Source organism: Apiospora hydei (genome assembly GCF_038363865.1).
Source record: "Apiospora hydei strain CBS 114990 chromosome Unknown utg000004l_segment0_segment0, whole genome shotgun sequence".
Taxonomy (NCBI): domain Eukaryota; kingdom Fungi; phylum Ascomycota; class Sordariomycetes; order Amphisphaeriales; family Apiosporaceae; genus Apiospora; species Apiospora hydei.
The window spans coordinates 7,638,544-7,665,251 of record NW_027117363.1 but is presented as its reverse complement, the minus strand read 5'-3'; the positions used below and the strand labels follow the sequence as shown (position 1 = coordinate 7,665,251).

The 26,708-nt window shown below is 50.1% G+C and overlaps 9 protein-coding genes across 9 annotated transcripts; 3 read left to right on the top strand and 6 right to left on the bottom strand.

Moving 5' to 3' along the window:
* Nucleotides 1–42: 42 nt before the first annotated feature.
* PG997_004921 (uncharacterized protein) lies at nt 43–621 on the top strand (the record flags this gene model as incomplete). Its single annotated transcript, XM_066809236.1, has 1 exon — nt 43–621. One exon carries the CDS (start codon nt 43–45, stop codon nt 619–621), a length of 579 nt encoding a protein of 192 aa, XP_066672854.1.
* Nucleotides 622–998: 377 nt separating this feature from the next.
* On the bottom strand, nt 999–2,379 carry PG997_004920 (uncharacterized protein; the record flags this gene model as incomplete). Its single annotated transcript, XM_066809235.1, has 2 exons — nt 999–2,117; nt 2,308–2,379. 2 exons carry the CDS (start codon nt 2,377–2,379, stop codon nt 999–1,001), a joined length of 1,191 nt encoding a protein of 396 aa, XP_066672853.1.
* Nucleotides 2,380–2,890: 511 nt separating this feature from the next.
* PG997_004919 (uncharacterized protein) lies at nt 2,891–3,808 on the bottom strand (the record flags this gene model as incomplete). The annotated part of the gene is made up of 1 exon (XM_066809234.1): nt 2,891–3,808. One exon carries the CDS (start codon nt 3,806–3,808, stop codon nt 2,891–2,893), a length of 918 nt encoding a protein of 305 aa, XP_066672852.1.
* A 580-nt stretch (nt 3,809–4,388) lies between these two features.
* On the bottom strand, nt 4,389–6,176 carry PG997_004918 (uncharacterized protein; the record flags this gene model as incomplete). The annotated part of the gene is made up of 3 exons (XM_066809233.1): nt 4,389–4,578; nt 4,638–5,661; nt 5,750–6,176. The coding sequence occupies 3 exons, from the start codon at nt 6,174–6,176 to the stop codon at nt 4,389–4,391; spliced, it is 1,641 nt and encodes a 546-aa protein (XP_066672851.1).
* A 1,079-nt stretch (nt 6,177–7,255) lies between these two features.
* Nucleotides 7,256–8,078, top strand: PG997_004917 (uncharacterized protein; the record flags this gene model as incomplete). The annotated part of the gene is made up of 3 exons (XM_066809232.1): nt 7,256–7,276; nt 7,554–7,682; nt 7,752–8,078. 3 exons carry the CDS (start codon nt 7,256–7,258, stop codon nt 8,076–8,078), a joined length of 477 nt encoding a protein of 158 aa, XP_066672850.1.
* A 5,951-nt stretch (nt 8,079–14,029) lies between these two features.
* On the bottom strand, nt 14,030–16,159 carry PG997_004916 (uncharacterized protein; the record flags this gene model as incomplete). The annotated part of the gene is made up of 6 exons (XM_066809231.1): nt 14,030–14,058; nt 14,126–14,400; nt 14,459–14,862; nt 14,923–15,021; nt 15,083–15,883; nt 15,950–16,159. The coding sequence occupies 6 exons, from the start codon at nt 16,157–16,159 to the stop codon at nt 14,030–14,032; spliced, it is 1,818 nt and encodes a 605-aa protein (XP_066672849.1).
* Nucleotides 16,160–17,800: 1,641 nt separating this feature from the next.
* PG997_004915 (uncharacterized protein) lies at nt 17,801–18,096 on the bottom strand (the record flags this gene model as incomplete). The annotated part of the gene is made up of 2 exons (XM_066809230.1): nt 17,801–17,980; nt 18,067–18,096. 2 exons carry the CDS (start codon nt 18,094–18,096, stop codon nt 17,801–17,803), a joined length of 210 nt encoding a protein of 69 aa, XP_066672848.1.
* Nucleotides 18,097–18,636: 540 nt separating this feature from the next.
* Nucleotides 18,637–21,506, top strand: PG997_004914 (DNA excision repair protein ERCC-4; the record flags this gene model as incomplete). Its single annotated transcript, XM_066809229.1, is given in 3 exon segments — nt 18,637–18,684; nt 18,743–19,687; nt 19,701–21,506. 3 exon segments carry the CDS (start codon nt 18,637–18,639, stop codon nt 21,504–21,506), a joined length of 2,799 nt encoding a protein of 932 aa, XP_066672847.1.
* A 483-nt stretch (nt 21,507–21,989) lies between these two features.
* On the bottom strand, nt 21,990–22,308 carry PG997_004913 (uncharacterized protein; the record flags this gene model as incomplete). Its single annotated transcript, XM_066809228.1, has 2 exons — nt 21,990–22,184; nt 22,288–22,308. The coding sequence occupies 2 exons, from the start codon at nt 22,306–22,308 to the stop codon at nt 21,990–21,992; spliced, it is 216 nt and encodes a 71-aa protein (XP_066672846.1).
* Nucleotides 22,309–26,708: the final 4,400 nt, after the last annotated feature.

Genomic DNA, 26,708 nt, shown 5'->3' with positions numbered 1-26,708 from the left:
GCGGCCGCGGCGCTCTTCCCGCCCGACGGGGGCCAGTGGCACATGCACCTCGGCTTCGCGCTGCCGGGCGTGCTGACGCCCGAGCGGAGCCCGCGGCAGGTCGAGTCCGGCGCCGCGCTCGAGACGTTCAAGGTGAACACGCTGGGGCCGCTGATGCTGATGAAGTGGTTCGCGGACCGGTTCCTGCCCCGGAAGGGGACCGAGCTGCTCCTCCCGTCTCCCTCTTCTTCTTCTGCTTCTTCGTCCTCACCACCGGCACAACTAAGTCTGCCGCCCCACGCGACCTGGACGACCCTCTCCGCCCGCCTCTCGAGCATCGCCGACAACACGCTGGGCGGCTGGTACAGCTACCGCGCCAGCAAGGCCGGGGTGAACCAGCTGACCAAGACGCTGGACCTGCACCTGGCGAAGCGGCAGCGCCACGCCATGGCGCTGGCGTACCACCCGGGCACCGTCCGGACCGACTTCACGCGCGAGTTCTGGACGCACGTGCCCGAGGAGCAGCTGTTCGGCGTCGACTACGCCGTCGAGCGGCTCGTGGACGTCGTCGTGGCGCAGGCCAGGCTCGAGTCGCACCGGGGCAAGTGTTGGGACTGGAAGGGGGAGGAGGTCCCGCCTTGAGGAAGCGTGAAGATAACGGGTGGAAGGAAGAGGAGAGGGGAGCATGTGCCCTCTTGCCTTTCAAGTTGTATTCGGTTGAGCGTATGGAACAGGGTAATTGGTGAGAACGGGTACCCGGGCGTTAATAAGGGGTTGGTCTATTACTCTCAAGACCTGGCTACAAAGCTCACGTATCTAGAGGCGACTAAGCAACGGCAACGTTCACGTAAAACCAGTCGAAACAGCTTGGAGAACAGAGTGAAGGAGAAAGGGAGTTGTCATAGATTAGAAGTAGTCTCTATTGAATGGTCGTGGTTCCGTTCGCGCCTGGCAAGCTACGTAACCATAACCTGAACTCCAATGATTTGGGGGCCATTGCCTATTCCATGCCCGACTCATTACAAGGCCACATCTTGGAAACTGGCACCGTCGCCAGGTGTCAATGGCACAGGTTGCTTGTCCTCCGGTCCATCCTCACTTCCTGCCCAAGGCCCGGACCCCTGACCTGGCCGCAAAGTAAGTTTTTGGCCGTTCTTGTCTTCCTTCCGCATCTTCTGTTCCGAGTCATTTGCTCTCGCCTTGTCCTCATTCTTTTCGTCTTCGCTGTCGCTGTCATCATCGTTATCGTTATCCTCATCACTGCTGCTTTCCTCCTTCTTGCTCTTCGGTTCCGCCGCAGCTGCCGTCTCGTTCTCTTCCTCCGCCTTTGGCGGGCTCGGCGGCAGCTCCTTTTGCGGCTGCGCAGGAGGAGGAGGCCCGGATCCCGCTTGTGGCGCCGTCGAGTCGGAGCGACTGCGACTGACATCCTCGCTGGGCGGGCCGGGCCGCAGCGCGTCGAGGTAGAACTTGGTGACGCCGAGGATGCGGCCCTGCTTCTCGCAGGCCTCGACCCACTCGGGGCGGACGACGGGGATGTTCATCTCGACGGCCTTCTCCCAGGCCATGCCGCGGCCCTCGGTGGTGACGAAGTGGGTGGTGTCGATGCGGACGCCGTCGACAATCTTGGCGCCGATGCGCTCGACGGCGATGCCGAGGGCGTCGCGCGTGGGCGCGGGCAGGATGCCCGTGGTGATGGTGATGCCGCTGAGGTCCGTCATCTTGTGGGTGCCGACGGTGACCTGCTTGGAGCTGAAGGTGCCGGCGCTCGTGCGCAGGACCAGGTGGAACGTGTACTCGGTGTCGACGGCGAGGCCCGAGATCTTGGTGCTGTGCATGTGCAGGGGCCGCGGGATGTTGCCGGCCTTCTGCCCGTTCCGGTAGAGCGACAGCGAGATCAGATCGGCCGTGGCCAGCTCGATGGGGTCCCACTCGAGCACGACCGATGTCTGCGTGGCGTTACGGCATCGCAGCACGGGCACCGACGGCTCGCCTGCGCCGAATGCGCCGTAGATCTGATCTTGTAGCGCGGCGAACTTCTTGTCGGCTTCGGATTCGGAACTGTGGTTGCGGGCGACGGTGATGTCGACAATGGAGCCCGAGGCGATGTTGGGAGGCAGCAGGATGGAAGGGAACTCGATCTAGCAGTTTCTTCCAGTTAGTCTAAAGAGAATAGCTCGGGCAATGGTGTCTGTCGCATGCAATGAACAGCATGCAGAGGCCAGGCCGTCTTCATAAAGTGCCGGCGACAGGTTGCGACCACAAATTATGCCGACTTGGTCCATGATGGCAGTGCGTGACCCTTTGGGCGACGGAGGTTGGGACACGTACTAATCGTTTATCGGGGGTGAGCAGCACAGTGACGCCAGCGTCGACCTTGCCGACGGTAAGTGAGACCAGCATTTTGGATTCGAGTGTGTGCGCGTTGGACGACTGGGCAGGCCGAGTGCGAGATTGTCCAGCAGAGTGTTTTCTAAGAGGTAGGCAGAGGAATTGGCGGTTGTCCAAATGTTTTGTGGTTGCATTCGAATGCAAGTCCAAGTCAAGTTGGCAGTTAGTTGGCTTCGTGTTTCCTGTTCCTGAGCCTGTTTCGAACATTAGCATTGGACTATCTCAATTAATCAAAGTGCAGGGATGGTCGACCACTAACCACGTCGCAAGCTTGGACCCCTGTCAACCGGATCTCCCCCAAATCTGAGGTACATCACCAAGGTACTACTAGAGTGTCATACACACTCAAGACTATGTACTTACAATATCAGCGTTGGAATAGGCACACACTTCCATGATCGAAGCCAAAAATTACTGGAGCAGCATCGATAGAACAGAGTCAATCAGGGGTATCTTCGATATATATTTACAGAACAGTTACATGCATGTACTTTCATTGGTAGGTGTTGTAACGTGACAGCCATCAAATCCCAGGCGGGCGTGCCTTCCCAGTCGGGCGTGCTTTCCCAATCGGGGGCCTTTGCGAGGCCCGAGGGGACTTGAAAGAGTTCCCATTGCCATAATTCTCGCCTCGCGGACCGGGATTTCGGGCGAAGCCATCGGTGGTCAGGTGCGGTAAGGCCGCGGCGAGCGCCTGCCTCATCGCCGCCAAGACCTCGGGGAACGTGTGCGAGCATATCGTCTTCGGGATACGGGAGAACACCTTCAGCGTCCCGTGCAAGGCCGGAGGCGGCGCCTTCCTCCCGCCGCTGTTTCCGGCACCTCTTCCTGCCGCCGGCGTCTTCTGCTGCACCACCCGCCCGTCCCGATCGTAGCCGCGCTCCAAGAGGGCCTCCCTCAGCCCCCTCTGGATCCACCGCTTCGCCTTGCTGCACACGATGGGCGCCGCGCCGAAGCCCGCGCCGCTGTACCACAGCGGCCGGTCCGCCCAGCCGGCGTACATGTCGAAGATGGTCTTGCGCAACGGGTGCTCCGCCTTGTCGAGGTACTTCATGTGGTTCGAGTCGAAGCAGTGGCTCTGGCTCACCTGGACGGCGAGGCCGCTGATCTTGGACTGGGGCACCCGGATGTTCTTCATGTGCACGGCGGGCTTCACCTTGTGGGCGCGGTAGAAGGCGGCGATCTCGTGGCCCGAGTCGAACCGTTTCGTCCGCTTGCTGTTGCCGAACAGGGAGGGCTCCGGCAGCTCGCGCCGGTTGGCGGCATCTCCTTCAGCAAAATTGCGGGTGGAAGTCAGCCCGCGCGAGAACGTGGTAGGCGTTGCTATTTTCTGGCAGCTGCTGCTCCTGCTGCTGCTTGTGCCACGGATCGAGGCCTCAACATGGTCGAGCCTCGGAGCACGCGCGAAACGGGGCCACCTTGCAGGTCGTAGTCCTGTCATGGCCTCGACCGTTCCTCCCGGAATGTGACGTGGCAAAGGCGCATGACTTTGGGTCAAGCCCGAACGTCACCCAGCGCAGATTGGTTGGAAATAGTTTTCGGAAACAAAACAGGCAAACGGATAGAGTTAGGTATTGAATTGAAGCTATGCCACCAAACCGGAGTTTTTCGATCGGATAAGATACCGGTCCAGAAGGCGAAAATGGGTGGTCAAATAATAAGGTTTCTCTGTGCCTGAGTTACAGTGGGTTGGCCAGCTCCAGAATTGATACCCCGGCCTAGTGCAGAAATGTTGAGCGCATTGGATGTTTTCGTCACAGGTGACTGAATTATTAGGTACTCATCCCGGCTATATCCAAAAGTCAGGTATTTACATTGTAGTTTTCTCTTTTATACTCGTTCTTCTCCTCTTCCCTCGGCCGAACTTCTATTTATATATACATTGCCACATCGGTATATGCGGGCCTGCAACAGTCGGAACTACAGGCGAGCTCATCGTGATACCCAATGTTGTCTATGTTGTCGAAACAGCGCCGTATCATTTTGTACTCCGGGTTAACTTTCTAATTCTAGCTAGGTATTTACCCCTTGTAAGGCGAAGGGCCGACCATCAACTCGGGCTTGACGAGCTGGTCAAAGTCCTCCTCACTCAGGGCCTTCAGCTCCATGGCGCTTTGCTTGAGGGTCAGGCCCTTCTTGTGCGCGTTCTTGGCAACCTTGCTAGCCATGTCGTACCCAATCTTGGGGTTCAGGCAGGTAACAAGCATGAGGCTGTTTTGGTACGCTCGTTAGTACAGTGTAATCGTATCCATGGGTACGGCATAACTTACGACTCCTTCATGATGGTTGCAATCTTCTCCTCGTTGGCCTGAAGACCGACCACCAGGTTCTTCTCGAACGAGGCCATGCCATCAGCCAGGATGCGGCTGCTGTGGAGCAGGTTTCGGATGACAAGGGGCTTGTAAACGTTAAGCTCGAACTGGCCGTTCATGCCGCCAATCGTGGCAGCAACGTGGTTACCCATGACCTGGGCGCAAACCATGGTCAAGGCCTCGCACTGCGTGGGGTTGACCTTGCCAGGCATGATAGAGGAGCCGGGCTCGTTCTCGGGGAGAATCAGCTCGCCAAGACCACATCGGGGACCGCTGCCAAGATATCGGACATCCTGGGCAATCTTGGTAAGGGAGCCAGCCAGGGTGTTCAGACATCCAGATGCCTGGACAATGGCGTCGTGTGCAGCAAGAGCCTCGAACTTGTTGGGAGCAGTCTTGAACTCGGTACCGGTCATCTTGGTGACTTCCTCGGCGATAGCCTCGGCGAAACCTTCGAACGTGTTGATACCGGTGCCCACCGCGGTACCTCCCTGGGCAAGCAGCCTCAAGTCAGGAAGAGAGCTCTCGACCCGCTTGATACCCATGTCCAGCTGCGCAACATAGCCCGAGAACTCCTGAGCCAGGGTCAGGGGCGTGGCGTCCTGCAAGTGCGTTCGTCCGATCTTGATGATGTTCTTGGCCTCGAAGTCGTCCACCTTCTTCTGCAGGGCATCCCGGAGAGACTTGATGGCCGGCAGAAGCGAGCCCTCGAGCTCGAGGACGGCGGCAATGTGCATGACGGTGGGGAACGTGTCGTTGGAAGAGGCGGAGCGGTTGACGTGGTCGTTAGGGTGGACCGGCTTCTTGGTGCCCATGGTTCCGCCGAGGATCTCGATGGCGCGGTTGGAAATGACCTCGTTGGCGTTCATGTTGGACTGGGTACCGGAGCCGGTCTGCCAGACGACCAGGGGGAAGTGGTCGATCAGCTTGAGGTCAGCGACCTCCGCAGCGGCTTGCTGGATGGCCTTTCCGACCTTCTCGTCTGGATGGGAACAGATACTGGTAAGTTTGCGCCGCTAGTGGTGAGGTGTAGATCATGTAGGGACATCAGACGGGGGACTAAACCATACCGAGTCCGTAGCGCATGTTGACGGTAGCGGCCGCGCCCTTCAAGATACCAAAGGCCTTGACGATGGGCGGGGGCATGCGGTCCTGGGGCTGGTTGATCTTGAAGTTCTCGAGGGACCGCTCGGTCTGAGCTCCCCAGTACTTGTCGGCGGGGACCTGAACCTCGCCAAAGGCATCGGTCTCGGTTCTCGTGTTGGCGGACATCCTGATGGCGGTTGCGTGTAGGTTGCGCTGGAATCGTAGGGGGTAAGAGGGAATGGCGATACTGCTAGGGGAGGATTTGGAGGGGATAGCAGTCGAGAAGGACGACTTGGAGGATGCGGAGGTCTTGCATGTGCAAGCGATTGCCAACCGCGGCGCGGCCTTGGAGCCGAGGAGGCTTCTGGCTGGGCCGGCAGCCGCAGCTGTAGCTCTTACTGATCGAAGCATGATGGCCGCGTGACGTGACGTCGTTCGTTTGTTCGGTCGGGGTCGTTTCCTCCAATGTTTGCTGGGAAAAGGGTCTTTGTACAAGGTACAGACAGTACCGAGCTGGTCGAGCGGGATGGAGCTTGCCAGCAGTATACTCAATTGATCAGCTCTACAAAGTGACACTGGGCCTCAAAAGAAAATGCAAGTCTTTGTATAACCCCTCTTTTTACAATTGATGGGTATGGACAATAGTATACTTGAAGCCGTCGTGAAAAGAAGGGGTAGTAGAGAGAAGAGGAAAAAGCCGCTCAACGATTTTCGAAGTCGCAGGACCATTGCGACAAGCTCCCTGATTCTCCCGTCTCGGAGCTCTATGTCATCCTTGCTTCCGACGATGTACCCGACGATGTACCCGACGATAACGATAAGCACCACTTGCACCACTGATGGACTCCATACATACCTGTCCAATATTGCTCCAGTCTGTCTGTTCCAGCTCCTCCTCTCGGCTTGGGTGTCGGGTGTCTGGGATTTGACGGGATCCATTGATGGATTATGTTAGCTCGGTTACATAATAATGAACCAGCTTATGCTTGAGTTGCATTCACTCTCTTGCCGCTGTGTCGGTACTCCAAACGCTTTGTCGCCGCCTCCCATGTGCATGGATCATTCAAAACAACGGATTCACACAGGCGCAGGCCGCTTTGTTGTGTTGGCCGATGATTGGTTCAATGCATTGTTGATGCAAGTATCAGTGTAAGCTGTAGTTTAGGTACCTAAGGCCGGTAACTAAGGTGCAGTTGCAGGTGGCTTGTTCAGGCTTTGTCCACTATTGACGGCAGCGTGGTACCGCCCTGTCTCCGGCTCCAATGACAGGAAAATAAAATGCCACTCGTCACCACAGCCATCCCACCTTTCTGTCTCCCACTCCACACACAGAGCGAAATAAACACAGCCCAGGAAACACGCACACACACCCACCCGACAGCCTCTGGGGACTACATACATACGTCTCTGCAACTTTTTTTTTTTGTTCCTCTTCTGACGACCTTTTCTTACCCGTCCATACTATTTGACAAAATCAAACAGTCGCAAACATGCCTAAGAACAAGGGAAAGGTTAGTAAAATTTTGTCCCCATCCCACTTTGTCGCTCTGGCGGGGTCTTTTTTCCCACCACGTACCCCCCTCCTTCCCTCTCCAGCCCACTTCCATTTCAGTCGCTGTCCTGGTTGGCGCTTGTTGTGATTCGGTGCAGTGATGCTGATGATGATGCATCATACACCGGCGCACTCTTGCCCTCCCTCTCATGGCACTATGGATGATGCCGTTGAGGCCATGACACAAATCCACGAGGTATTTTGGTGACATACATACTGACCCGAGTAATCAATAGGGAGGAAAGAACCGACGTCGTGGAAAGAACGAGAACGACGACGAGAAGCGTGAACTCACCTTCAAGGAAGATGGCCAGGAATACGCCCAGGTCGTGAAGATGCTCGGAAACGGTCGCCTCGAGGCCTACGTAAGCCGACCCCTCGTCTAGCCGCCCCCTAACCTACGAACAAAATTTGCTGACCCCGTATCGATACAGTGCTTCGACGGTACCAAGCGCCTTGCCCATATCAGAGGCAAGCTGCGAAAGAAGGTCTGGATCAACAACGGCGACATCATCCTGCTGTCCCTGCGTGATTACCAAGACGACAAGGGTGACGTTATCCTGAAGTACAACGCCGATGAGGCCCGTTCGCTCAAGTCCTACGGCGAGCTGCCCGAGTCTGCCAAGATCAACGAGACCGATACCTACGGCCCCAACGAGGATGGCGAGTGCAACTTCGAGTTCGGAGATGACAACGCCGATTCCAGCGACGACGAGGGTGCCAACGCCGGTGGCAAGGAGATCGAGATCGACGACATTTAACCGCCGCAGAGGGTCAAATGTATTGTCCACCTGTTGGGTCTTCCGCCTCGGCGCCGCATTCAGAGTGTGGCGTCGGCAGACAGACATGCCATCAGGGAAAGCTGTCTTCTCTCTCCAACTCGGCACTATTATAGATGGCACCGAGTCCCGCGACAGTTGGACACTGCACTCGTTGTTGGGGAGCCAAGGCCATGGTGGGAGAGACGTCATGGTCGTACTGCTTTGACCGTGTTGATAGATGATTCGGGGACGTGAAACGGGATTCGCCATGGGGGTTCTCCTTTTCTGAAAATATTCTTGGGGCTTGCAGGCGTCCTGGGTTCTAGTAATGACCTCAAATGATTGCATTAGACCTAATATACTTGCTTTGGCCCATATCTAATAAGGTGGTTTACCACCGAGCGCATTATATCACCGAGCGCATTACTTTTTTAATTACCTATATTAATTAAACTTTAACGCGTTTTATTTTTATAATTATAATACTTAACGTGGTTTACTAGTAAGCGGGATATATTATATACCGGGACACTTTTTTTATTTTTCGATACTTTTATATAAGTTTATTTAATTATAACGCGCTTTATTAATTAAATTCACTCGTTATCCGATTCGCTACTCGATTTTATATCCTTTTCACATGTTCGCGCATTATGGCCTATTTCGCCGCAGATCCCACAGCGCCTGCCGCCCGTCGCGCGCCTTTTCGACAAACTACTATTTTCGCCTTTATTAGTCGCTGGCCGCTTTTTTTTTACTTTTTCGTTCTGTAGCCTTCGAGATTCCTTAATCGTAAAGGCTCCTCTAAGCTAAACTCGCGATTTTTTAACTTTTCGACGCTTTAAAAAGGTTAAATTAACCTTTTATAATATGTATATTTAATCCTTTATAAGGGTTATTTTATATATAATTATATATATACTTTTCGTTATTTAGTTCACCGCTTTTAAAATTAACGTTAAAAAGCTTCTTTAATAAGTAAACACCCTTTTTTAATAAAAAAAGTGCTTAATTATTTATTAAAAGTTAAATAACTATAATTAAATTAATTTATATAAAAAAGTCGAAAAATAGAAAAAATACGTCGTTAAGTAATATACGTCGCGTAATAATAAACCACGTTATATGTAAATAAGTTTATACTTTTTAAAATATTAATTTAACTTTTTTTAAGTATTAAAAAGTTAAAAAATCGCGAGTTTAACTTAAAAGAGCCTTTACTATTAAAGAATTTTAAAAGCTATAAAATAAAAAGGTAAAAGGAAACGTTTAGCGATTAATAAAGGCGATAATAAAGGTTTATTAAAAAGGCGCGCGACGAGCGCTAAGCGCTGTAATATTTACAGCGAAACTAGCTATAATGCGTAAACATATAAAAAAGAAATAAAATTAAGTAGCGATTTAAATAACGAGTAATTTTAATTAATTTAATACGTTATAATTAAATTAACTTAACGTAGTTTATTATTACACGATATATATTACTTAGCGACGTATTTTTTTTACTTTTCGACATTTTTATATAAATTAATTTAATTATAACGCTTAAAATTAATTAAAATTATTCGCTATTCGATTTTTCGCTTAATTTTATATTTTTTTATATATTCGCGTATTGTAACCTGTTTCACCGTAAACACCACAACGCTTTCTATCGGTCGCCCTCCGTTTCGACGAACCTTTATTTTTATTTTTATCGGGCGCTAAACGCTTCTCTTTTACTTTTTCGTTTTATAGCTATTAAAAATTTTTAATAGTAAAAGCTTTTTAAACTAGATTCGCGACTTTTTAACTCTCCGGCGCTTAAAAAGTATTAAATTAGCCTCTTTTTAATATATATATTTTATCGCGTATAAGGGTTATTTTATAAACTATTTTAATTATACTTTTCGTTATTTAGTTTACCGTATTTAAAATCGGCGTTAAAAAGCTTTTTTAATAAATAAACACCTTTTTTAATATAAATAAAGTATTTAATTATTTATTAAAAAGTTAAACGACGTTTAAGGGTTATAAGTATTAGCTATCCCCGAACGGGATAGGTTAAATATAAACGTTTAGAGATATATATTTAATTTATTAATTACTTTATTAAAATTATAAGGGATTAAATTAAAAACGTTAAATCCGGATTTAATATTATTTTTTATAAAAATAGCGAAATACGCGGCTTTAAAGGCGATAAAAAACTCGAGCTTTATAATATAATTTATTAAAGCTTTAATAAATAACTCGATTTCCTTTAAATAAGTACGCTTTAAAGCCGAATAAAGTGTTATATCGAGTAATTAAAGTAGGTAAAATAAATAAAGAGGCATACCGAGTAACGTGGTTTATTATTACGCGACGTATATTACTTAGCGACGCACTTAAATTTAATTTTAATATAATTAAACTTTAACGCGTAATACCTTTATAATTATAATATTTAATTAATTTTAAAAAATCGGATAGTTTTAATAATTTAAGCGACACGAAACGAATCGAATTAAATAAGTTAAAAAGTAATAATAAAAGCTTATAATATACTCGAATTAATTTTACGTTATTAAATTTATAACCGAACTTTAAAACGCGAAATCCGACCGAAACAACATAAATTAAATTTAATTAAAAAGGAAATACTTTATAAATATATAATTAATTTAAATATCCGAGGGATGCCTCCCGATCTCGCTGGTGTAAAAGATATGGCTAATCTCTTCACCGCGTCGCGCGGCGGCGACCGCGTTGGTAAGCATTAAGTTAAGCGTTTTATTAACCGTAACCCGGATTTAAAAACTAAAATAAATCGTTAATACGATTATTAAAAAGTTTTTTATAAAAATTTTAAAGTTATTTCCGGTTAATTTACGCTAGTCGCGAATATAAAGGCGAAATACGGGATTGTCGACGAAAATATTTAAAATTTCAACGAAACCGGCTTTATAATAAGTATAATCGGGTTAATACTCGTCGTAATACGCGCCGAGCGGCGTAAAAAAGCGAAATCGGTCTAGCTTAATAATTAGGAATAAACAACGGCGATTAAATGCATTAATTTATAAAGCTAATGTATTTCGCCGTTTTTAATCGTTTAAAATTAATATTACCTCGCGAACTAGTCCCGCGAAACCGATTTACCGGGCGATTAAGTAATTAAACCGACTTTTAATAGCTGGATTAATAACGAGATAAGCTTAGACTAAATTAAGCATTTTAATAAATACATTAAAGCGTAAACGAAAAGTTCCCACCGCCTCTTAATTATCGACAGCTACGAGAGCTATATTTCGGCCGAATTCGAGGCATACTATTAAAATAATAATATTATTACACTCGGTATGCCTCCCTATTTATTTTACCTACTTTAATTACTCGATGTAGCACTTTATTCGGCTTTAAAGCGTATTTATTTAAAGGAAATCGAGCTGTTTATTAAGGCCTCGATAAATTATATTACGAAGCTCGAGTTTTTTATTATTTTTAAGGCCGCGTATTTCGCTGTTTTTACGGAAAATAACATTAAATCCGGATTTAACGCTTTTAATTTAATCCCTTATAATCTCGACGAAGTGATTAATAAATTAAATATACGTCTCCGAACGCCTATATTTAATTTATCTTATCCGAGAACGGTTAATATTTACGACCCTTAGATACCGTTTAACCTTTAATAAATAACTAAGCATTTTACTTATATTAAAAAAGGGTGTTTACTTATTAAAAAAGCTTTCCGACGCCGATTTTAAATACGGTAAATTAAATAGCGAAAAGTATAATTAAAATAGCTTATAAAATAACCTTTATACGCGATAAGATATATATATTAAAAAAAAGCTAATTTAGCACTTTTTAAGCGCCGAAAAGCTAAAAAATCGCGAGTTTAATTTAAAGGAGCCCTTACTATTAAAGAATTTCAGTAGCTACAAAACGAAAAGGTAAAAAGGAAGCGTTTAGCGCCCGATAAAAATAAAAATAGGGGTTTATTAAAACGAAGGGCGACCGGTAAAAGGCGCTGTGGTGTTTACGGCGAGACAGGTTATAATACGCGAACATATAAAAAAAATATAGAATTAAGCGAGGAATCGGATAGCGAATAGTTTTAATTAATTTTAAACGTTATAATTAAATTAATTTATATAAAAAAATCGAAAAATAAAAAAAGTACGTCGCTAAGTAATATGCGTCACGTAGTGGTAAACCACGTTATAATAATATTATTATTTTAATAATATACCTCGAATTCGGTCGAAATATAACTCTTATAACTATTAATAATTAAAAAGCGGTGGGAACTTTTCGTTTACGCTTTAATGTGTTTATCGAAGTGCTTAATTTAATTTAAGCTTATCTCGTTATTAGTTTAATTATTAAAAGTCGGCTTAATTATTTAATCGCCCGATAAATCGGTTTCGCGAGACTAGTTCGCGAGGTAATATTAGTTTTAAACGATTAAAAACGGCGAAATATACTAGCTTTACGAATTAATATATTTAATCGCCGTTATTTATTTTTAATTATTAAACTAAACCGACTTCGCTTTTTTACGCCGCTCGGCGCGTATTACGACGAGTATTAATTCGATTATATTCATTATAAAGCCGGTCTCGTTAAAATTTTAAATATTTTTATTAATAATCTCGTATTTCGCTTTTATATTCGCGATTAACGTAAACTAACCGGAAATAATTTTAAAATTTTCGTAAAGAGCTTTTTAATAATCGTATCGACGATTTATTTTAATTTTTAAGTCCGGGTTACGGTCGATAAAACGTTTAACCTAGTGCTTGCCGACGCGGTCGCCGCCGCGCGACGCGGTGAGGAGATTAGCCATATTTTTTATACTAGCGAGATCGAGAGGTATCCCTCGGATATTTAAATTAATTATATATTTACGAAGTATTTCTTTTTAATTAAATTTAATTTATATTATTTCGGTTAGATTTCGCGTTTTAAAATTCGGCCGTAAATTCGATAATGTAAAATTAATTCGAGTATATTATAAACTTTTACTACTACTCTTTAATTTATTTAATTCGGTTCGTTTCGTATCGTTTAAATTATTAAAACTATTCGATCTTTTTAAAATTAATTAAGCATTATAAGTATAAAAGTATTACGCGTTAAAATTTAATTATATTAAAATTAAATTTAAGTGCGTCGCTAAGTAATATACGTCGCGTAGTAATAAACCACGTTATATAAAAGTGTTAAAATATAAAAAAGTAATACGCTTAATAATATAATACGCTCGGTGGTGAACCACGTTATATATAAAACAACTTCCTAGTTTTAGTGCAAAAAGTGAACCTTCGCGACATCGTATGTAGAATATTCGTAGGCAACGAATATTATTGTCGTATCGGCCCTCCCCTATATCATTCACCAAAGTCGAGCCAAAGCCAGTAGTGTATAAGAGTCGACATCTTTATTCAAACTACTACTCTGTGCAACTACTGCTTTAATCCCTACTGCTGCTGCCCTTGCCACTCCTGGCCAAGACTCCTCTGACGTTGCCAACCCTTTTCGATCCTCTTCTGTCGATAGAGCGCCATCCGTGAAGGGGGCCCGTACCCTCTCCTTGACCCATACTTCTCGACCTGTCCGTCCATATGATCGATTCGGGGCCACGCTTGCTCTTGACAGCACACCGATTCCCCAAATTCGTCCGTGGGCGTTTTCAGAAACCCTCTGTAGGCATGGTATAAGCTTGGTGATATCCCCTTGAATACATAAAACTGAAATCCGGCTTCTCCCGGATTCAGTATTGCTTTCTTGCAGCTCTGTACGGGGTACCGCCCAGAGGATGCGACAAATCCAGTTCTTAACCAGTTTGGGGTATTGCCGCTGAGTCCAGCCTTTTCTCCTCCACAGGCTGAACATCGTGCCAAGGGAATCGCCATCTTGCAGGTAGCCATGAGCTTTACTACTACCCCCAACCCGGCTCACAAGCACCAAGCGCTATTCAGTTACCATTCATCATCATTGTCCTCGTCGTCTGCAGAACAGTTAGTATCTATCGCGTTGGCCCTGTTCGGGTGGAGGGGTTTGATTGATTGACTTACCACTATCGCTGACCTTCTGTTTCCGTTTCTGTAGCGCTGCGGCAAGTGCGTCTGCCATGCCGCCTCCTCCTGAGCTAGCTCCCGCAGCCGGGGCGCCACTACCGCCCGTATCACCACTTCCTCCAACGGTTGCTGCGCTTCGGTCACGAATTTGGCTTCTGTCCACCTTCTTCAAAGCGGCGATACCTCCAGCCTTCTGAATATCTCCGAGCATAGCAGATCGGGATGAGTCGGGCTTCGGTATAGCAGCTGCCGGTACGCCGGACCCGTATCCGCTGTCTCGGTTGCCCGGCGGCGGTGGTGGGGGCGGTGGAGGAGGTGCGCCCCCTGCACCCCCTGGCGGGGGCGGAGGTGGAGGAGGTGGTGGGGGTCCTCCAGACGTAGCTCCAGACGCAGCCGGCATCGGAGGCGGCGGCGGCGGTGGCGGCGCGCCTGAGCTCGGAAGAGGCGGCGGCGGTGGTGCGCTTGAGCTCGGCAGAGGGGGTGGTGGTGGTGCACTTGTATTCGGCAAAGGAGGTGGTGGTGCACTCGTGTTCGGCAAGGGCGGCGGCGGAGGTGCGCCCGAAGCCGGGACAGGTGGAGGAGCGGGTACACTCCTTGGTGGGGGTGCCGGAACAGGTCTTGATGATGAGGGCGGCACCGCTGGTGCGCTTGAGCCTGGTACCTTTGGCGGCAGTGATGGTGGAAGTGAGGGAGCGGAAGGCGTGTCTCGCGGAGGCGGGGGCGGCACCGGGCCTCTAGCCGGCGCCGGCGGGGGGCGCATTGTTAAGGCGCTGGCCGGTGAAAGGGGGAGGCACGCCAAACTTGTGGCTCGAATCTTCATGGCCGTCCACGGGTGTCTTTGGCGGTCTTGGGGGTGGAGGCGGACCCGGGGCAGGTGCGGCGGATGCACTCCTCTGGGAGTTATCCGTATGAGCATATTTCCCAGCGTCCGGCAACGGCGGCGGTGCATTGAACCGCGGTCGAGGGGGTGTTGAATCTTGCGGAGGTGTAGGTTCTCGCGTAACGGCATCTGTTTTGGCCGATCTGCGTGGTGCGGGCGGGGGGCGGAGGCATGCCGCGACGAGAACCGGCCGAGGACGTACTGTCTGGCGCTGGTGGCCGGCTGCTGCTTGGGGGTGGGGGCGGAGGAGGCGGTGCCCGTCCATGGCCAGTGCTATGGCCGTTGACGGGCGGCGGAGGTGGGGGAGGTGCAGGTGCAGACTTGGGCACCTCGCCACCTTGCTCCTGTAAAAAACCCACGATAAATTCCTGGTTTTCTTTGATGAATTCGTCGGTCAGTCCCTGCTCGGTCAGGAAATTACCAAAGTTCTCCCGCCAGAGGGGATCGTAAGCCTCCAGCGTAGCAAACTCGGATGCTGGCTTGTGAACGCCGTTGGCACTAGTTGATGGTGACCTCGAATGTGTCGAGGCAGGAGCCGGAGGCGGAGGTGGAAGCCCGCCGCCGTTTCTCGGCGACTCTGGAGGACTCGGGGCGGAGGAGTGCCTATGTCCTCCAAAGATGCCTCCGAAGAGGCCACCGTGCTTGGCAGGTTGCGCGTGGTTCGAGCCTCCGAAAGGGGTGTTCCTTGTAGCTTTGCTAGCATTCTTTTCTCGCTCGTCCATCTTCTTCTTGAACTGTTTCGCCTCCTTCTCGTCCACAAAGGATAAGCCGGCCAAGCACTCTTCAAGCTCGAAGGTGTGGAAAAAGGTTCGGTCTTGATTGTACGACCAGATGTCAAATATTTCTTGATCCCATATTACCCCGCGAGCGGAGGGCTACGATAATACAGGTCAGCTTGATTTTGTCACGTATACCGAGACAGCTCTGAAGTGACAACATACCGATATATCTACCAGTTTGAGCCAGTAGGTGTTTCCCACCAGGTCGTTGGCGAGCACGATAGCGCCTTGGAGACCGGTGTATGTCCATTTTGACCTGTTGGGGAATGCGACATAGAGCCTGGCGACGGCCACTGCCTGGATTTTATTTGTTTGCTTGGGAACGGTGCGCTTCACCGTCTCCTTGTCCTCGTCGCTTAGAATTGAAGGCATCGTCGAGGTCGCGGCGGTGTTGGTTTTCTGTGGTGAGTGAAGAAGGAAAAAGGCCCATTCGAGGTGCCTTCTTCACCCGTAGCACGGTCACTAGATTCGACAAACCCGTGGTAGCGGTGGTGTGCTGCTTATGAGGTAGGCATTTGTCGAAGGAAGCGCGGTGCAGTCGGGGGTTGGAGTCTGAAAGAGCAGCAAAATGTCGAGAACTGGCGTCGGATTTGTCGAGATATTGCGCACAATGAGGATGCGTGGGAGTGGTGGCGGCGCTTATTACTAGTAGTGGAATAGGCTGGTAACGATGGCGGCTATGCTGCGTTGCGGTTGCGTGGTGTTGGTCATGAATCGGCTCGAATCAAACGAGATCCAGACGGATTCGGTCAGACGCTGGAAGGATTGGCCGGTATTATTGGTCTTGTGCCTTCGCCTGTCAGTCTGCCAGTCTGCCCAGCCAGCCAAGAGCGGTGCTTTGCAGCGAGCGTTCTTTTGGAGAGGCCCCGACCGAAGTAGGGAAGTGTACAGCAGGTCCCTCTATTTTGGTGGGGGGGCTTCGTTTAATGGGTCCCGAAGCTATGGGTACACCACACATAACCGTCCATGAGGTTCCAGAGTATCCGTTCGACGCAGCCCGAGGTGGACGATGATAGGCCCCCTTGGATGTATAAGTCGGTAAGGTAAGTGTCTGGGTGAGTCTATACGGAAGCCGAGTATGTGTTCGATAGGCCGGCCGGGATTTGCTGTCGGTGGCAGCCGATGTCTGACTGCTCTTGTCTGGTCGATCGCTAATGAATGCAACGTGAGTTCGCTACCTAACCCGTCAGCCAGCGACGGTTTGAAGAAACTGCGTACGACGACAGCAGGCCCCAAGTGCACGGAATGCCACTTTACCGTCACTGTGCAGCAAACTTTACTACATGCACATACCTACCTAATGTACTACTAGAACAGTTCCCCCACTGGATAATAGTGCTTGGCCGCCTGGGCCTTGGCGACTACAGTGGACACTTCAGACGTTTCCATGTTTGACTTGCACTTGGGCCTTTTGGCAAGGTTGCCTCAAGTCGGGCAGTACGGAAATGACGAATCTGCATGGCTAATACAGCATATTTCGGGTTCGGATTACGAAGCCCCTGTTTCTGTCTGGTGAGAGGGAACTCATCCCGAGTGAAGACTACTGAGAGATTGGCATTCTGACCCAACCACCTAAGTAAAAAATTAATGGGCAATTCTTTGAAGCCTGGTGCCTAAGAGATAAGTGCCTAGGTAGGTACTGACCTAAGGCGAGTAGGCAACGCTTCTTGCCAGGGCTGACGTACGCTCAGGCGAAAATACCTGCTGGCTTACACGTACTTACCACTCACTTATTTACCTAGATAGGCATGCTGCCCAATGTCATGCTACTACTACTACTACTACTACTACTATACACTTGCGCACGACTCCTGACGATAGGCAATCTCACACGCACAGGCCAGAAACTGGTAAATGGGGGGATTATGGTTTTGTGCTATGTTCCGGCCCGTGTTGTCTGTTCAACAGATGGGCATCATTCTCGTAGCAATCATACACGATCGTAAATCTCCGCAATACTGGCCGAAGCCCCTGACCCCTCCATCTAGCAATCACGTAGATATGAGGAGGTGCTTATTTGTTCAGCTCCTTAGCCTTAGCCAGTCTCTCCTCCTTGGTGCCCTCCTGCTCCGGCATGGATTGAGGGATAGCAGGGCCGGGGTGGGCCGTGTGCGCCTGGGCCGCAATGCCAGTGTTCTTTGCATCCTGGGGCTTGGGGTCGATGGGCTGGATGTTGAAGTCCGACTTGCCAGCCTAAGGGGATGAGTCAGTTACATAATAATACTTAAGTACATAATGTATGCACATTCCATGCCGGACATTTTGGGGTTGGCGCTCACCTGAGGGGTGTTGTTGTCTTGGCCAGGCATGTTGATGGTTGTGGTGTTAGGTATGTATGTGTGTGTATTGATGTTTCTTTTTTCTTTCTAGGATACTGTGATTGATAGATAGAAGATTTAAAAAGGAAACTGGATGCAGGAGGATGCAGAAGGCGCCCTTATTATATCGCACTTTGTTTGGTTCGACTGGCGGCCTTTGCTGTATGCGTTGCTTGATGACGTATCTGGCCGCTGTGAAACCCGTGATTAGGCGGCGTCCGTCGTGGACTGGTTGACTGGTTGAACTGACTTGTGGCGCGCGATCCGGCCGATGATTCGCACTCAACCCCAGATTTTCTGCAATCCGCTCGAATCGAATCTAGACCAGCGCAACCCAACCTACAGGCTACCAGGCAGAGGGCCTTGTTTCTTTACATGCATGCTTCACGTGTTTGTTGTTAGCCTTTCCGATTTGTCTAATCCAAGTTTGTCCGCCCGCAACCAGCCGTCTTGCTAAGCAGTCCTGCCGGCCGGTGCATTTCCACTGTTACGCGTGACTTGATCCCAGATGCACAGGAGAGGCGCCCCCGCATGGCTGCCAATAGTCAACCTCAACCTGTGAAGCTCTCGCTGCCACTTGTACGCTGTCACTTCCCAAGCACCGATCCGGAACCATCCGAGCTCTAACACATAGCAGGAGTACCAGCAACATCTCTTTCAGGAGCTCCGCGGCGAAGATGAGCTGGTTGTTCTCGCAAAGGGCCTCGGCCTTATGCGCCTGGTCACAAACCTCCTACACAGCTACGATGCTTCAGGCAACAACCTGATCATTGTCGTGGGCGCCGAAGACCGCGAGAATGCCTGGATCGGCGAGGCTCTGGCGGAGCAGGCCGCCATCAGCATGTCTCCTAAAGCCAGGGGTCTGACTATCGTGAACACCGACTTCACCAGTGTCGGGGCCAGAGAAAAGATGTATTCTACCGGCGGCATCTATAGCATCACCTCTCGTATTCTCGTGGTTGATCTCTTAACAACCTTGCTCAAGCCCGAGACAATCACCGGCCTCGTAGTTTTGCATGCGGACAAAGTGATCGCCACTTCGCTCGAGGCGTTCATCCTGCGAATATACCGGCAGAAGAACAAGGTGGGTTTCTTGAAGGCTCTGTCGGACAACCCAGACCCTTTCACCTACGGCTTTTCTCCTCTCTCAACCATGATGAGGAATCTGTTCCTACGGAAAGCCTCGCTATGGCCCCGTTTCCACGTGACAGTGGCCGGGTCACTCGAGGGTAAGAAGAAGGCCGAAGTCATCGAACTAGAAGTGCCCATGACGGATGCTATGAGGGAGATACAAAATGCCATCATGGAGTGCGTCGAAGTCAGTATCCATGAACTCAAGAAGAGCAACACTGGTCTCGAGATGGACGACTGGAACCTAGACAGTGCGCTGCTGAAGAACTTCGACACCATGGTACGCCGGCAGCTGGACCCGAACTGGCACAGAGTCAGCTGGAAGACGAAGCAAATCGTCAACGATCTTACAGTGCTCCGGGGTATGTTGACTTCGGTTCTAGCCTACGACGCGGTATCGTTGTTACAACATCTGGATACTATCCATGCGGCGCACTTCGCCCCAACCAGGGTCAAACCGACAGAGTCAATCCCCCTGGATGTTTTTAGATGCTGCACATACCATATTCAGTTCGGCCAAGCAAAGGGTGTACGCCAGTAATATCAAGGCGACCGAAAACACGCCGATCGATACTTTGCGTCCTGTCTTGGAAGAACAGCCCAAATGGGCCCTGCTAGCCGAGATCTTAGAAGAGATAGACCGCGACTTGTATTTCGAGCCTCCTATGAAGGACGATTCCAATGGCACCATTCTGATAATGTGCCAAGACACGACAACCTGCCGGCAGCTCCGCGAATACCTGCAAACTATGCATGTCAAACTAAAGGCCGATGATCCCACCGCAAAGAAAGACAAGGACGAAGAGAACAAACCTTCAGCTGCCTTCATGATGAGAAGGAAGTTACGAGACTATCTAAAATGGAAAAAGGAGTTTGCCCAGGTCAGCCACAAGCTCTTCGCCGAGAACCAGAAGGCCCTTGAGGGTGCTGCAGATCCACGACTAGCCCAAAGCAAAGGTAGGCCTCCGGCCAACAAACGGAGGAGGCAAAGGGGAGGAGGTGGCGTTGGATCAGTGGCCTCTGGGCGGGCTGCGAATGGGAGCCTCGTGCAATATATCGAGAAGCCGTCGGAGGTGGCAGACCTGATGGCGGAAGTCGAAATCACCGAAGAGGAAGCGAAACAGAAAGCCGAAATTACTGCTGATCCTTTGGACGACATGGAGGACTACTTTGAGCTCTACGAGATGCAGGATCTGGTTGTGATTCATGCATACGAGGGAGATCAAGATGAGCATATTTTGGAAGAGGTAAAGCCGCGGTACATCATCATGTATGAGCCCGACGCATCTTTTATCCGGCGCGTTGAAGTGTACAGATCATCGCACAACGACAGGAACGTCCGGGTATATTTCATGTTTTATGGAGGCTCGGTAGAGGAGCAGCGGTACCTGGCGACGGTCCGGCGAGAGAAGGATGCGTTCACGAAACTGATCAAAGAACGGGCCAGCATGGCGGTGGTCATGACAACGGACTCCCACGGCGCGGAGGACCCGCAAGAGGCTTTTCTCCGTACTGTCAACACGCGCATCGCAGGAGGTGGGCGCCTCGCCGCGACTGCGCAGCCTCCCCGCGTGGTGGTCGACGTACGCGAGTTCAGATCTTCCTTGCCTTCCCTACTGCACGGGCGCAGCATCGTGATTGTGCCGTGCATGCTGACGGTGGCGGACTACGTCCTGTCGCCCACCATCTGCGTCGAGCGCAAGTCGATCAGCGATCTCATCAGCTCCTTCAAGGACGGCCGCCTCTTCAACCAGTGCGAGACCATGTTCCAGCACTACCAAAAGCCGATGCTGCTGATCGAGTTCGACCAGAACAAGTCGTTCACGCTGGCGCCGTTCGCGGACCTGTCCGGCAACCTGTCGTCGGTGAACCCGGCCAACGGGCCCTCGGACCTGCAGTCCAAGATCGTCATGCTGACGCTCGCGTTCCCGCGCCTGCGCATCATCTGGAGCAGCAGCCCCTACGAGACGGCCGAGATCTTCGCGGGGCTCAAGACGCAGGAGGACGAGCCCGACCCCGTCGCCGCCGTCCAGGCCGGGCTCGACAAGAACGCCACGGCCGAGGAGCAGGCCTTTAACCTCGAGCCCCAGGAGATGCTGACCGCGGTCCCCGGCATCACGCCCAAGAACGTCAAGCACCTGGTGCTCGGCTGCGAGAACGTCCGGGAGGTGGCCAATATGTCGGAGATGGACTTGGAGCCCATGATTGGGAGGGAGGCTGGGCGGCAGGTGGAACGGTTCTTTTCTAGGAATCTGGTAGATCTAGATTAAACTAAGGTGTGATGCCAGTTAGAATTTACCTTGACATTATCTATCTATACGTGAGATGATAGCCTCATTGATTCGAATCTACCTTGGCCTGTCAAACGTATTTATCATACGCATAACGGGACTTGAGAACAATCACACTCAGCGAAACAATTTGTTATTGTAGATTTGTCAAGTGTCACATAGAAAAGTTTTCCAAAGTCAAGATGAAAATATCGTAATGAATCATGCTTTCATTTCATGCTATCGTAACCATTACAACGAAACGTTCGGTTGGGGTATCGTAAGGGTATTATCGCCAGCTCTCTCTCTCTCTCCAAAAAATTCCACCACAACAGCAGGAGATTCCCAATCAACAATGGTTCGATCCTGTCCTGTTCTGCTTCTCTCCCGTCCGTCTGTCGATCATCAAACCAGATCAGATCTGGTGCTGATCATTCGTCTCCGCTTCTCTTCCTCCTCCACAAACAAACGAGTCTTTCTGTTTTAGACTCGACTTGTCGTGGTGGCGTGGCTGCGACGGCCCCGCTTGCGCTTGCCGCCGCAGTAGCCGCAGGTCAGGAAGGAGATGAGGATGTCCAGGAAGGAGACGATGCCGTGGATGATGGCGGTCAGGATGGAGCCGATTCCGTTCACAATGGCCATCAGCACGGAGCCGATGGTCTGGAACATGCTCTTGATCTAAAAGTCGGAGATAGTATGTTAGTCTCAAGGCTCCTTTATTAAAGTGTCCTAGGGCTGATGGGTCGAGCCGTGACTAGGTTTGGTGGTAGGTTGAACTTACACAAGATACGACGGCACCCATTTTTGCGGTCGTGTTTGGATGATTGATGTGGTGGTTGGTTTAGGTGAAGTTGTTTGGGTTGGGGTTTAGGTAAAAGGTCGAAGATGATGTGGTTTGGTTGTTGGTTTGTTGTGAATGGTCAAGTAACAAAGGAGGTTCGAAGGGGGTTTGGATACCAGCACTTATATACAGGTTCGTGAAGGTCAGTCACACCGCGAACCATGTAACAAATGCGCCCTACCCAAGGCTAGCGGGATCTCCTACCCCTACCAACATGAAGTGGTGGGCCAGGGAACTGCAGGCTATGACATCTTTTGCCTACTGGCTGTCGACCAACAAAGCACACTCGAGCTAGCCGAAGAACCGGGCGCAAAGAGAAGGGAATGAACGATGACCGAATGCAGCTGATCTACCCGCAATCCACATCTTTCGATGTCATAGAGGCCCAAGGCAGCGAGACCCTTACACCTCGCCGAGCGAAAACGGCTTTTCGTGGCCCTCGCTAGCTCTGTCTCGAATTTTCTATTGGCTCCGGGGGTGACACTGATAGGACGAGGGGGAGGAGGAGGAACGAACGAACGACATGGGGTACCTCTGGCCTGCCCACCCTTTTTTCGCCAATGTCATATTTGGATTGGAATTGCATGAGTTTCTGACAAAAGCCCATGGGGCCTTGCAGCCTCTGCTGCGACTGTGACGCAGAGGCAGACGGGATCGACAGTGGGCTGCAGCCACAAGAGACCGAGACGGTGACGTCACGAGAGGATACCAAATCGTCGATGGCCGGCATTAAGCAAAAAGTCTAGACTCGCTGTCGTGATACGGGGACAGGGACAACAGGGGGCTGTTCACTCTCCTTACTGGCTGCAAAGGGCTGGAGAGGATCCGTATCCCTTCCTTAACCGCAGTGGAGCGAGATGGACATGAGGCTCCTCGTGGGCTGTTTTAGCATACCCTGCCAGCCCTGTACGCAAGCACGCGCTGGCACGTACAGTATGTACGTATGCTGCTGTGGCGCTCCATGGGCTGTCAGGCTTAGGCTCTGTTAGGTAAGTACACGCTAAGCTAGGCGCCGACTTAAGCTGTTTGCGGACAGCAAAACCATGCAACATGGCAGACCGCTGCAATTAATTTCCTGAGAAAGAGCCGGAAGCGAAGGCATTTCTGTTTTGACGCTACCCAATCATCCCTACCCGGCCATTCCATTTCCAAATTGGACAAAGGTGCTTGTGGTGGTTGTGTAAAGTAAGCGGTAGTGCGGTGCAAAAGCTCCGAGCGGTTCAGATTTGGCCCCAAAACCGGTTGTTGAGATTTGGGCTGCAGCGTGGATGACGTATGCGGGGCGCTGGGAAAAAAGACAGCAGCTTCGTGTAAGTCATCCTGCAGGCCCCATGATGCGAATGCCCATATCTTCTGCAACACATGAGTAGAAGATCAGTGAATGAGCTCCGTAAGGAGAATTCCGCAATCGTTTCGGCGACAGAAATAGACAATACACACAAATGGATGGATGATGTATGTGTGTTGTCAGCTACCTACCTTATGCAGTGTTAAGTGTTAAAACCGGCTGGCGTGGTCGGGACTGAGAGGTGGGAAAACGACAGGGGGTTGGTTGGGAGCTACTTGTATTTCGTCTTCGGGCCCTGCCTGTTTGCTAGACTCTGGATCATCCATCGCATTGATTCGATTCGATGGATGGGATACCAACCAGCCACACCAGCGACCAGATATGGCCGTTCCTGCCTGCCACTTCTGGTTGACCTGCTGCTCCTGGCGCAGGAGGCAGGCCCCGGTGGTGGAATTGTCCAATTATGCGCTCGAGAGACAGCAAAAGTAAAAGCCACTCCGAGTCCTTGTTTTGACCCCTTGTTCCTGACGTGTACAGCTGCGCTGCCACAGCAAGGGGGTTGGAAATACCATTATAACCAAGTACCGTACCCTGGCTATCGTGAGACTGTTTCTCTTTCCTCTTCCTATGCTCGCTATGTGTGACCAGAATGGACCATAATTCTAGTGCAGAGATCTGACGAACTGCTACCCGCCATGCACACGCCACATGAACACATAGCAACAGCAACCCGTTGACCACGGTTACCAGTCAATATCTCTTTCATCGTCCACCCCGAAGCCTGACGACAGTCATCAATCAAACCGCCAAGCATGTACCCGAAAACTTGGAGAGAGAAAAACAAAAGACGACTTCAAGCCCTCCTCCTGAACTCCATGATGATTTCACCCCGACATCTACACACCCGCCAAGAGACGCTCGAAACAACATGACTCCTGCGAAGGACAACCGATTCTCGAAGTGACTCTCCTCCCCGTTGTGCGTCGAACTGCCACTTGCTTTCCGTTGCGCCGGCCCTGAGCCCGCGGCAGCAGGGAGTGTTTGTCCGAGCCCGTCTCCGGTCTGGTTGCTAGATCCACATTTACTCTGGATCTCCCGGATAGGAGTCGCGCGCTTGTTGACCGCTCCCAGGTAGCCCGGACCGGCCGGCATATTTTCTGCGAATCAGTGGATTTTGTGTTTTTGACCCCTCGGAGTTAGGACTGTCCTACGATTGAAATGGTTTTCCCTCGAAGATGCTGTCGTGTCGCGCTGAGCTGGGTTCTGGGAAGGACGTGCATGAGCTCAGGGAAATCGTATGGGAGGAAGAGAGGATAGGGAGACAGTTTGTGAACCGTTGACACTCGACCGTATTTCTTGCTGGGGATGGGCGACGAGATGGTAACGAGGCTTTGAGCTCCTTTCTTTCACGAGGAGCTCGAGAACGCCTCTATATCATGGGATATTCAGAGGGAGAAGGATACATAGCGGGGGCGTGAGTACGCTCACCCTTCGCCGCGATATCTCCCATCCACACATCGGCAATGTTACGCGCTACTGCAAACGATAGCCCGAAGAGGCAAGCCCGATTTATCGCATGGGAAGAAAACAAAACCAATGCTGGAATACTCGTCGAGTATATTCCAAGGACGATTTCCAGTGGGCTGCCGGGGTCCCTGCCCAATCTACATATCAGACACAAAACATGTCTCTCTGTGCCCTTTGGGATGTCAACGCGAAGCTGTCATCCCGATGAAAAAAAGGGGCAGGGGGCGTTCAACCACATACCTACTTATTCACTCCTTTTACAACTTTTCCTTGGAGTCATTCCCTACTGGGGTCGGGGTCTCAAGATATCGGGTTACGGTTAGTTGATAAGCATATAGTCTTCATCATGCTGGACTCTGCATATTTAAAAATATAGCCCCTGAAATCGCAACACTATTTGCAAAATGCCTCTCTGAAGTCTTTCTGCTCGTGTGGATTATTGTTCCCATCAATAATATTAGTCCTTCCTGTCAAGGAGAGGTATGTTGCTGTTGTAAGATGAGTACAGAGGTCTTCTGATGGCCTGTAGCTGTATGGGTGTAATAGTCCGCATGGACATCTAACCTGGAAAGGCTTATACCAAGTGGCAGTGGTTCTGCTATGCATACGACACCTTTAACACGTTACGGTAATGGCTTCTCTAGTTGGGTCACAGCAATAAGAGACTGGGCAGTCAATTAGTTGAGATCGTGAAAGTAATACATGTTGCCAGTATTAGGCTGGCCCTCAAAAGACCGCATCTTTCTGCAGTTTAATTCCCGATCTGTTATCATTGAATGAGCAATAATCTATAAGCCAGAAATGTCAACACAACCCTTATTTGCAGCAGAATATATATGAAAGTGATACTCGCATATCTGGTAGGCCGCTTTCAACTTGGAGAAAGCAGCGGCAGCAAGAACACATAAGGTACTTACGCAAGGCCCCTTGAGAAGAATCATGAATACCAGGTAAATATACGACAATACAGAGGTCAGGCTGTACGCTGTCCCTCCGTCACGGCCGAGGGTAGACCAAAGTCCACCTCACATGGGAATCTTTTCGCATCGTCCTATCATTGACTTCGAAGTCGATGTCAGTTCGCTCATGCTCGCGCACACGCACACATGCGTCAAGAATGTATGCTTCAAGGTGGCAGCGGCAAAGGTAGGTGAGACCTGACAGGCTGGGTCAGATGGTGTTCCCAACGTCAACGCTTGCCGAGCAGTTTTGTCTTGTAGGAGTACCTAAGGTATCTCGGCAGTTGAACAGATTTGCGCCGGTTCCGTCAATGGGTGTGTGTACTTGCAAAGTATCAAGAAACTGCGTCCTGCAAGTGGATGATCGCCAGCAGGGTCATATTAGGGTTCGGGAGGGTCCCGTCGCCAATAGCGACACTAGTAGAAGAGTACCTGCATGAAAGTCTCTCTGGATCAAGAACACGCGACGAGGCCAGCCGGTGAAAAAAGCAGCCTCTGCAGCCCCTGGAAGGGAATGAACGTTGTCTACTTACCATCCATGTCATACCATAATCACTACTTACTCTTCCCAGAGAGCTGTGCATTTG